Below are 11,764 nucleotides of genomic sequence, written 5' to 3' on the forward strand. Positions count from 1 at the left end.
AGTCACTGTGTGAAGCATCTGCTAAAGAAAAGACTTGCGGATACATTATAATGATACAAGTCAGTAAAGACACTTAACCTTCAAGTTTACTGTCCCAGTTTATAAAAAACATAATATGATTGAGGATAAACTGTAATCTCTCCTCTTAATCCAATTGCCATTATCCCTCTTGAAAAGGCTAGATGCACATTTCACAAAAATAAAATAACAAGTTTTTAGATTTACTTTTAATGCATAATTCATGAACATAATACAATTTCTCCTTGATACAGTCGGACCAGAGAAGAAAATGTTCCAGATTGGATCAAACGGATAATCCCATATTTAGACTTCTCCACCCATAGGGAGGAGTGAACAGGTGTGTGTGGGGGGGGGGGGTTGAGGGAGGGAATGAGGAACGAACTATTCATCTACAGCAATCAGCTCCAGAGTAGTCAGGTCCACTCATTCACTTCAGCCAGATGTTCGTGTCTCCTATGTCTGCGTTATAACCTGCAGCGTACTTCTTTCCCAGGAGCTTTTGGACAGAAAAGAAAAGGACAGTCAATTTAATTAGAGTGAGAGAAGTGATAGGGGATATAGCCTATTATGTTTGCTAAAACATCTGGGATGTATTTGCTGAAACAGTTGCCAAAAATATAGGAGAGCAAATCTTAGTGAAGTTGCAAGTAAAATACAATGTAGTTAAGTTAGGTATAGAACAACTTAATAAATGTTTTGCCTTTTTGGAAATAAATCAAGTTAGTAGCCTAATAGTTATTCTGAGAGTTCTGTAACCCTCTTAGTCTGGGCATACAAGTCATAACCTACACTTTACTGATGAAATCCTTAAAACGAATCCAATGCGAGGGTCAAGGAGTCATCCTTGACTTTAAAAAAAAACATTTGTGGGAATTGCCTGGGTAAAAAGAGACACACGATATTCCACAGGACACTTGGGCAGGTTTAACAGTTCTCCGATTTAAGAAGCCAGGCCTTCTTATTCTCTTAAGCTTTGAAGAACTAGCCACTCAAGACTCATCCATCCTTAGATGTGGGACGACAGCAAAGACTAATGGTATAGCAAAGTGTTTTTGTCACTAGGGGCGACATTGCAGTCCATCACCCCCTAGCCTTAGCAAACAGCACGTTATGAGTTCCTGCTAATGTGAAGCAACGTCAGTGACAGACTGATAGACAGCCAGGCTGCTCTCAGTCACCCAGGCGACACTAGCCCATCAGTCTTGTGAATATGAAACAAAAAAGATAGTCTAGTGTTAAACTAAGGCCTACATTAACACTGCTTCTCTTTCTTTCAACTGTTATCAGTCAGCCAAAGAAGCAGAAAACAGACTTAAATATAAAGACATTTACAGCCTCAAAAACAAAATCAGCCAAGATTGAAGAAGTGGTGTTGGATTGCAAATAGCAACATTGATAGGCATTAAAGTTTTGTTTACCTAGTTTTACATCTAAGGTACAACTTAGCATGAGTTTAAGCTGGTGAAACCAAAATTATAAATCACCCGACAAACCCTTATCTGTTGTTGTTCTTGTCAAACAGTACACACTCTACTGCGGAATCCTAGCTTGCACTTCAGAAGAAGTGAACTTTGTCAAGTAGAAGTATGGATGAGAAAATGCAGACAACCTAAGCCCGCCATAGTTCACATTCCCCAAGCTTGTCCTCCCACTCGTTCCAGTATAATAGCGGGCACCGAGCAAAATGTCAGCTCAAAGAATCCTGTAGCACATTATATACCCCCACATCTCCAGTCAATAAACTTTAAAGGTCAGGACAGAATGTTTTCCTGCAAGACTGATGACACCAATGACTTGGAGAATATTCCACATATGGCATTTCCCTTTTCGTATATCATTTGATATTTCAGCTACCAAAATAGTTATTTAATATGCTGGAGGCAAAACCAAAAGACGGCCACAAAACCCAGAAGAGACAGAGGGAAAATACTATTGAAGGAGGGAGAAAGTTCTCTACCTATGCAGTATGGTACCTATAGCTCATACCCCACTTTATCATAATCTGGTCAAATCAAGTGATCTAGCCACACCACATCATAAGAGAAGTAGAGTGCTTTTCTCCCTTACTGATTTGAAGGCATAGTAGCCTGCGTCATACTCGTGAGCCCCGATGGTGACCTCAGGGAGGAAGTTGGGTACAAGGGTCAGGTCTGCAACCCTCATCTTGTTTTCCACCCTTGGGAGAGAGGAAGGAAAACAGCAGGCTGATGAGAAAGCTTCCAGAGCTCCAATATGAACTATATAGGCCTACCCATGTACGTGATGGAAAAGTAAGGTCTACACGTGTAGGGAACAAATTAAGTGGTTATACTTACAGCATTCTCATGTAGTGGAGTGTGACATCATCCTGCTCTACCCAAGGTCCTTTCTCAAATTTCAAGTACTCAATGTCTTCTGCAATCTAAAGAGAAAAACAAAAAAGTGAAGTCTGTTTGACGAGAGAGTTTTGTGAGAGAATAAGACAGGTTTTCAACAGCAGTCAGTGCATTCCAGTATGATGCATTGGCTAGGCCTAACATATCAACACCATGTTTGTTTTCTCACCAGAAACTACAAGGTTATTATTATAGAATTTGATGCCTCTAGTCATTCACTTCATTTTCTTACCCTCTCCATGTCTTGTGCTTGGGTAGCATCATAAGCGAGCAATTCTGCATTCTCACTGAAATAAAGAAACACTCAACACCTTTCTTGTAAATGGTTGAAGGTCCGATCGGAGTAGTCTTGAAAAATTGCGTTGTTAAAAAACGTTCAAGTTGTTAAAAGACAGGGTCATCTCAGAGATATAATGAATATACGTTTCACTAGAGAGCTTTCTAATCCACTAACCTGATTTTGGGAAGGTAGGTCTTCTTGTAGGCATCCTCAATGCTCTTCAGATAGGGTAGGGGCACATCCTGAGGGTAAGACAGGATAGACGAATAAAGACAGGAACAACACACATCAGAAAATAGACTATTTGAAAAGACAGCTAACACCAGACCCAACACAATTCTCTTGCTCAGTCAAAGTGCCTTAAATGGATTTAACTTAACAAGCGGAACACCCAAAGTGGTAAAGAAGCAGAAGATCTGTTTGGAGCTGTTGAAGCAGATTCTCACCTTCAATGATCTGATCCGTAGAGCGGAAAGGTAATTAAAGCTAACGTAAGAATAATCATGGCACACAAAATCAAATAACTCAGAGGCAACTGATATGAATCTATTTGAAGGGCCATGCTTGAATTCTTATCCAGGCTTCAGCTTGATTTAGTTCCTTTATTGACCAGTATTAAGCCTTTAGAAGTTTGACAGATGGCTTCTTTCCAAAATGCTACCCATCCAATACTATTAGTGATCTAAAAACAGTGCAGCTTTTGGGCATATACAGTACCTTCAGAAAGTATTTTTTTTTTTTGTGTGTATTACCTATTTCCACATTTTGCTGTGTTACACAATCTGAATTTAAAATGGATTTGAGATTTTTTTGTAACTGGCCTACCCCATCATGTCATAGTGGAATTAGGTTTATTGAAATTTTTGTGGCAAACCTAAATAAGTTCAGGAGTAAAGTGTCACTTAACAAGTCATATAAGTTGCACGGACAAACTAAAATTTCAGACAATTGATTGGTCGAAAGAACAGACGACTTTCGGTCCACCGAGATTTAGTTGAGGACAGCCCTAAATAGTTATTTTTTTATATATTTTTTTTACAGAATGTTACCATTTTTCTTCCAGTTCAATATTGCAGAGTATTTTGTGAAGATTGTTGACAGAAAAATGACTATTAAATACATTTTAATCCCACTTTGTAACAAAAAAATGTGGAAAAAGTCATGGGCTGTGAATACTTTCTGAAGGCAATAGCCTAAACAAGACCATCGATGAAAATGGTTATTAAACATGCACCCTAAACATTGCATAGATAAAAAAAGATCCATCATGTTGATCACTGAAAGGATACATCTGGCTTTAAATAAGGGAGTGTGATTCAACACGTTATAAAAACTGAGGTTTAAACATGTAATATATTTAAATCCAATCAGAGATGTGAGAATTACACTTCAGAAAGAAAAGTTTGGAACACTGATTTGAAGTATGAATCAAACTACCTAAGTTGAAAATAGTCTAGACTTTAAGCACCTAGACTTGTCCTAAACACAACTTTTTCTGGTAGAATCTGAGACTGCATATTTATCTCAATTCACACCAAATTCCACCAGTCCTCCATGATTATGTTTAAAGACAGGATTATTGCTGGGGCCACAATTGCATAATGCTAATAACTACCAGGCTTTGTGTGGCCCGCCCGCCTGCCAAATGTGAGAGGTCCTAAATGGGCGTACGTGAAAGCAACAACTAATTTCTATAATTTTTACACATTACCAGAGGCATTTGGCAAAGGAAAGGTTCCAATTAAGAACATTACTTGTTGTTAGCAACAGACTGATAATCGTTTTTTCTGTTTCTAACCTAGCTCATGACCACAGTAGAGACTTTTTGAGGAGTTTAAAATGTGTTTTGTTTAAAGCCCCAAATATGTCAATATTAGAAAAAGTTTACACAATTTAGAATAATTACTGGACAGGACTCAAAATTGGTTGAGTAAAACTTCCATAGGTTCTCTACCAGCTGATAATGGATGGTCATTCAGTCAAACAGACAAACGATATGCCTAGAAAAGTCTAGCATGGATTATAATTTCCTTGATTGTGTCTCACTACTTTGCCTGATGCCTTTAGCTTCTTCTGCACTTCTTCTGCTGGCTTGTCCACATAGATGACCAAGTGAGGGGGCAGGAACTCACAGATGCTGATACCTTTGATTTCATTGTAGTGGTCTACACCTGCATTACAGAACATATGAGATTCAACCACAGCAATGTAATATGCCCCTTTTGTAGTAATGGTGGCATACATAAAAAAGCATCTTCACCCACAGTTTTTATTTAAAACACTAATGACCTTTCAATATCCTGGCTTGTCAGGTTGGTGTTAAACCAGATCTGATTCATCATCTATAAGTCTTTGCTAGGTAAAGCTCTGCCTCATCTCAGCTCACTGGTCACCATAGCAGCACCCACCCGTAGCACGCGATCCAGCAGGTATATTTCACTGGTCACCCCCAAAGCCAATTCCTTCTTTGGCCACCTTTCCTTCCAGTTCTCTGCTGCCAATGACTGGAACGAATTGCAAAAATCACTGAAGCTGGAGACTCATATCTCCCTCACTAACTTTAAGCACCAGCTGTCAGAGCAGCTCACAGATCACTGCACCTGTAAATTGCCCATCCAACTACCTCATCCCCATACTGTTTTTCTCTCTCTCCTTTGCACCCCAGTATCTCTACTTGCACATCTATCACTCCGGTGTTTAATTGCTAAATTGTAAATATTTCACCACTATGGCCTATTAATTGCCTTACCTCACTTATCTTACCTCATTTGCACACACTGTATATAGACTTTTCTATTGTGTTATTGACTGAATGTTTGTTTATTCCATGTGTAACTCTGTGTTGTTGTCTGTGTCGCACTGCTTTGCTTTATCTTGGCCAGGTCTCAGTTGTAAATGAGAACTTGTTCTCAACTGGCCTACCTGGTTAAATAAAGGTGAAATTAAATAAATAAATAAATAACAATGCAATAAGACTATTCAGATCTGTACCACCCTCATTATAGGGATTTCAGTACTTACACTGCCTTCTGATGTAGCCCTGTTTGAACATGGCCTCCACAAACACCATGTCACTGTAGGGCGAGCGCTCCAAGATCACACCTTGGCCTAGAATGGAGAAAGTTTATGAGAAGGACATGACTAAAAACCCAAAATGGACAGAATCATATTTTTGCAAAAAGCCATTTAGAATAACACAAGGCATTAATTTAACTACAGGAATGTAAGCTCAAAAGCTAAATTCTTTGTTTTCCCCGATTCCCTAACACAATCCTGATGTCATTTGTGAGTGATATCTGAGCGCATTCCCATAGCCAGCCAGCCGTACCTGTGGTGAGCAGGTGCTCCATGGCGTCTGACCACTGAAGGAGCCTCATGAGGTACATCCATGCCTGTAGCCGGTAGGAGTTCCCATCAGCAGCCTTGGGGTCTGCATAGAACTTCTCCAAGCTGCAGTTACCGTTGAAGGCGATTGGCAGAGGCTCCTTCTCCGCTGTCATCTTGTCCAAGTAGTGTGTGTTGGGCTCAGGCATGTACAGCATCCCTACAGACATCAGACAAAGTGTTAATGTAGTCAATATACATTAATCTTGTTTTGTACCAGAAGGTAGGAAATATATATATATTTTTTTTTTTGATAATGCAACTGGCATTATAAAACATCTATCTCCCCAAGTTATAAATATGTATAAATAAGTAGTCTAGACTTCAATAACTGCATCGACAACATGATCATTACCCAGCTTATCAGCCAGACTCTTGGCCAGCGCCCCCTTTCCTGAGGCCAGGTTGCCATCAATGGAGATGATCTTGCTGTTCTCTTTGAACCTTGGAGTTGTCCTCTCGCCCAGTGCATATGCCCACCAGCCGTACCGTAGGTTCCTTAATGAACTTGTGTGAATACCAGCCTAAAGATATAAGATGTTGATCAATTAATTCTCAAATCAAATATTAAATTGTATTCAGTATCAATAGAATGAGTATGTGAGTGTCATTCTTCTGACCATCCTACCCACTATGAATTAAGCATGCTTCATTGTAATTGATCAAACTGAAATACTAGCTAGCATGTCAGGAGGATGACAAGAATGGGATAACGGTAACTAGACAATTAGTTCAAATAAGCTAGCTAACAAATGAATGAATATTGCCGCTAATAATACATTGCTACACAATAGTTGTTGACAACCACAGAACACGCAGCTGGTCACGCAAAACACCAATCTGCTATTTAACCTTCTTAGCATTCAAATTCTTGTTATGGTGTCCTTGTATCGAGGGCGGCTTGTGAACTTGATACCTTTCGTTGCGCTAGAGAGCATTTTGGCAATTCTTCTTACAATCTTACCGTCTGAATAAGTGTCCCTGCTTTGAAAACGGATGTCCCCGAGGGGATGACCAAACGGATCACCCGTAACGCCATGATTTTACCACCAGACCCGCAAATCTGACCCCAAAATCACCCTCTATGCAGGTTATTTCGAGGCGCGATAATAACGCGTTGAAATGGTCTTTTTTGCCCGTAGTCGAGTAATATTGACGTCATTAAGTGTGTCCAATTGTATTGCCTGAAAGAAAAAGACAACAATGTCAAATGAGCGCCATGATTAAGGTAAGGGGTAACGTTATGGTTAGGGTTTAGGGTAGGGACGTCCCAAGGATCCGAATAACACGAGATATAAAGATATACATATTATCTACTGTCTCCGCCACAGGAGGTTGGTGGCACCTTAGTTGGGGAAGACAGGCTCATGGTAATGGCTGAAGCAGAATTAGTGAAGTGGCATCAAATCACATTTTATTAGTCACATGCACTGAATACAACAGGTGTAGACTTTACAGTGAAATGCTTACTTACGAGCCCCAAACAACAATGCAGTTTTAAAAAATACGGAAAAGAATAAGAGAGAAAAGTAATAAGTAATTTAAAAGCAGCAGTAAAACAACAATAGCGAGACTATATACCGGTACAGAGTCAATGTGCAAGGGCACCGATTAATTGAGGTAGTATGGACATGTATGTAGGTAGAGTTATTGAAGTGACTATGCATAGATGACAACAAAAGAGAGTAGCAGTGGTGTAAAGGGGGGAGGGGGGCAATGCAAATAGTTTGGGTAGCCATTTGATTAGATGTTCAGGAGACTTATGGCTTGCGGGTAGAAGCTGTTTAGAAGCCTCTTGGACCTATACTTGGCGCTCCGGTAGCGCTTGCCGTGTGGTAGCAGAGACAACACTCTAAGACTATGGTGGCTGGAGTCTTTAGGAATTTTTAGGGCCTTCCTCTGACACCGCCTGATATTGAGGTCCTGGATGGCAGGAAGCTTGGCCCCAGTGATGTAATGGGCCATTCAGACTACCCTCTGTAGTGCCTTGTGGTCGGAGGCCGAGCAGTTGCCATACCAGGCAGTGATGCAACCCGTCAGGATGTTCTCGATGGTGCAGCTGTAGAACATTTTGAGGATCTGAGGACCCATGCCAAATCCTTTCAGTCTTCTGAGGGGGAATAGGTTTTGTTGTGCCCTCTTCATGACTGTCTGGATGTGCTTGGACCATGTTTGTTTGTTGGTGTGCACATCAAGCTCTCAACCTGCTTCACTGCAGCCCCGTCGATGAGAATGGGGGCGTGCTCTGTCCTCTATTTCCTGTAGACCACAATCATCTCCTTTGTCTTGATCACGTTGAGGGAGAGGTTGTTGTCCTGGCACCACATGGCCAGGTCTCTGACCTCCTCCCTATAGGCTGTCTCGTCGTTGTCGGTGATCAGGCCTACCACTGTTGTGTCATCGGCAAATTTAATGATGGTTTTGGAGTCGTGCCTGGCCGTGCAGTCATGAGTGAACAGGGAGTACAGGAGGGGACTGAGCACACACCCCTGAGGGGCCCCCGTGTTGAGGATCAGCATGGTGGATGTGTTGTTACCTAACCTTACCACCTGGGGGCGGGCCCATCAGGAAGTCCAGGATCCAATTGCAGAGGGAGATGTTTAGTCCCAGGGTCCTTAGCTTATTGATGAGCTTTGAGAGCACTATGGTGTTGAACGCTGAGTTAAATTTAATGAATAGCATTCTCAAATACAGTTGAAGTTGGAAGTTTACATACATCATTAAAACTCGTTTTTCAACCACCCCACACATATCTTGTTAACAAACTATAGTTTGGTAAGTCGGTTAGGGCATCTACTTTGTGCACAACACAAGTCATTTTTCCAACAATTGTTTACAGACAGATTATTTCACTTATAATTTACTGTATCAATCAATCAATCAATCAATCAATCAATTTTATTTTATATAGCCCTTCGTACATCAGATAATATCTCGAAGTGCTGTACAGAAACCCAGCCTAAAACCCCAAACAGCTAGAATGCAGGTGTAGAAGCACGGTGGCTAGGAAAAACTCCCTAGAAAGGCCAAAACCTAGGAAGAAACCTAGAGAGGAACCAGGCTATGAGGGGTGGCCAGTCCTCTTCTGGCTGTGCCGGGTGGAGATTATAACAGAACTATGCCAAGATGTTCAAAAATGTTCATAAGTGACAAGCATGGTCAAATAATAATCATGAATAATTTTCAGTTGGCTTTTCATAGCTGATCATTAAGAGTTGAAAAACAACAGGTCTGGGACAGGTGGCGGTTCCATAACCGCAGGCAGAACAGCTGAAACTGGAATAGCAGCAAGGCCAGGCGGACTGGGGACAGCAAGGAGTCACCACGGGCGGCAGTCCCGACGCATGGTCCTAGGGCCCAGGTCCTCCGAGAGAAAGAAAGAGAGAAGGAGAAAATTAGAGAGAGCCAGGATTTTCAAAATGTTCATAAATGACAAGCATGGTCAAATAATAATCAGGAATAAATCTCAGTTGGCTTTTCATAGCCGATCATTAAGAGTTGAAAACAGCAGGTCTGGGACAGGTAGGGGTTCCATAACCGCAGGCAGAAGAGTTGAAACTGGAATAGCAGCAAGGCCAGGCGGACTGGGGGCAGCAAGGAGTCACCACGGCCGGTAGTCCCGACGTATGGTCCTAGGGCTCAGGTCCTCCGAGAGAAAGAGAGAAGGAGAAAATTAGAGAGAGCCAAGATTTTCAAAATGTTCATAAATGACAAGCATGGTCAAATAATAAGGAATAAATCTCAGTTGGCTTTTCATAGCCGATCATTAAGAGTTGAAAACAGCAGGTCTGGGACAGGTAGGGGTTTCGTAACCGCAGGCAGAAACAGTTGAAACTGGAATAGCAGCAAGGCCGGGCGGACTGGGGACAGCAAGGTGTCAGCATGCCCGGTAGTCCTGACGTATGGTCCTAGGGCTCAGGTTCTCAGAGAGAAAGAGAGAACGAGAGAATTAGAGAGCATACTTAAATTCACACAGGACACTGGATAAGACAGGAGAAGTACTCCAGGTATAACCAACTGACCCTAGCCCCCCGACACATAAACTACTGCAGCATAAATACTGGAGGCTGAGACAGGAGCGGTCAGGAGACACTGTGGCCCCATCCGAAGAAACCCCCGGACAGGGCCAAACAGGAAGGATATAACCCCACCCACTCTGCCAAAGCACAGCCCCCACACCACTAGAGGGAAATCCTCAACCACCAACTTACAATCCTGAGACAAGGCCGAGTATAGCCCACAAAGGTCTCCACCACAGCACAACCAAGGGGGGGCGCCAACCCAGACAGGAAGTTCACGTCAGTAACTCAACCCACTCAAGTGACGCACCCCTCCTAGGGACGGCATGAAAGAGCACCAGCAAGCCAGTGACTCAGCCCCAGTAACAGGGTTAGAGGCAGAGAATCCCAGTGGAGAGAGGGGAACCGGCCCTGGAGAGACAGCAAGGGCGGTTCGTTGCTCCAGAGCCTTTCCGTTCACCTTCACACTCCTGGGCCAGACTACACTCAATCATATGACCTACTGAAGAGATAAGTCTTCAGTAAAGACTTAAAGGTTGAGACCGAGTCTGCGTCTCTCACATGGGTAGGCAGACTGTTCCATAAAAATGGAGATCTATAGGAGAAAGCCCTGCCTCCAGCTGTTTGCTTAGAAATTTTAGGGACAATTAGGAGGCCTGCGTCTTGTGACCGTAGCGTACGTGTAGGTATGTACGGCAGGACCAACTCGGAAAGATAGGTAGGAGCAAGCCCATGTAACGCTTTATAGGTTAACAGTAAAACCTTGAAATCAGCCCTTGCCTTAACGGGAAGCCAGTGTAGGGAAGCTAGCACTGGAGTAATATGATCAAATTTCTTGGTTCTAGTCAGGATTCTAGCAGCCGTATTTAGCACTAACTGAAGTTTATTTAGTGCTTTATCCGGGTAGCCGGAAAGTAGAGCATTGCAGTAGTCTAACCTAGAAGTAACAAATGCATGGATTAATTTTTCTGCATCATTTTTGGACAGAAAATTTCTGATTTTTGCAATGTTACGTAGATGGAAAAAAGCTGTCCTTGAAACAGTCTTGATATGTTCGTCAAAAGAGAGATCAGGGTCAAGAGTAACGCCGAGGTCCTTCACAGTTTTATTTGAGACGACTTTACAACCATCAAGATGAATTGTCAGATTTAACAGAAGATCTCTTTGTTTCTTGGGACCTAGAACAAGCATCTCTGTTTTGTCCGAGTTTAAAAGTAGAAAGTTTTCAGCCACAATTCCCGTGGGTCAGAAGTTTACATACACTAAGTTGACTGTGCATTTAAACAACTTGGAAAATTCCAGAAAATTATGTCATGGCTTTAGAAACTTCTGATAGGCTAATTGACATAATTTGAGTCAAATGGAGGTGTACCTGTGTATGTATTTCAAGGCCTACCTTCAAACTCAGTGCCTCTGCTTGACATCATGGGAAAATCAAAAGAAATCAGCCAAGACCTCAGAAAAAACATTGTAGACCTCCACAAGTCTGGTTCATCATGGGGAGCAATTTCCAAACACCTGAAGGTGCCACATTCATCTGTACAAAACAATAGTATGAAAGTATAAACACCGTGGGACCACGCAGCCATCATAACGCTCAGGAAGGAGACGCGTTCTGTCTGCTAGAGATGAACGTACTTGTGTGCAAAAAGTGGCAGAACAACAGCAAAGGACCTTGTAAAGAT

General features: G+C 42.1%; 1 protein-coding gene across 1 annotated transcript; it reads right to left on the reverse strand.

Annotated features, from left to right (window-relative positions):
• Positions 1–209: 209 nt before the first annotated feature.
• Positions 210–7,189, reverse strand: LOC129821204 (NADH dehydrogenase [ubiquinone] 1 alpha subcomplex subunit 10, mitochondrial-like). Its single transcript, XM_055878579.1, has 10 exons — positions 7,025–7,189; positions 6,416–6,584; positions 6,005–6,220; positions 5,698–5,784; positions 4,726–4,847; positions 2,851–2,918; positions 2,629–2,683; positions 2,337–2,422; positions 2,089–2,197; positions 210–517 (listed from the first exon to the last, which is right to left on the reverse strand). Exons 1-10 carry the CDS (start codon positions 7,097–7,099, stop codon positions 449–451), a joined length of 1,056 nt encoding a protein of 351 aa, XP_055734554.1. The 5' UTR covers positions 7,100–7,189; the 3' UTR covers positions 210–448.
• Between the last annotated feature and the right edge of the window lie 4,575 nt (positions 7,190–11,764).

The sequence above is a fragment of the Salvelinus fontinalis genome, chromosome 23 (genome assembly GCF_029448725.1).
Source record: "Salvelinus fontinalis isolate EN_2023a chromosome 23, ASM2944872v1, whole genome shotgun sequence".
NCBI lineage: Eukaryota > Metazoa > Chordata > Actinopteri > Salmoniformes > Salmonidae > Salvelinus > Salvelinus fontinalis.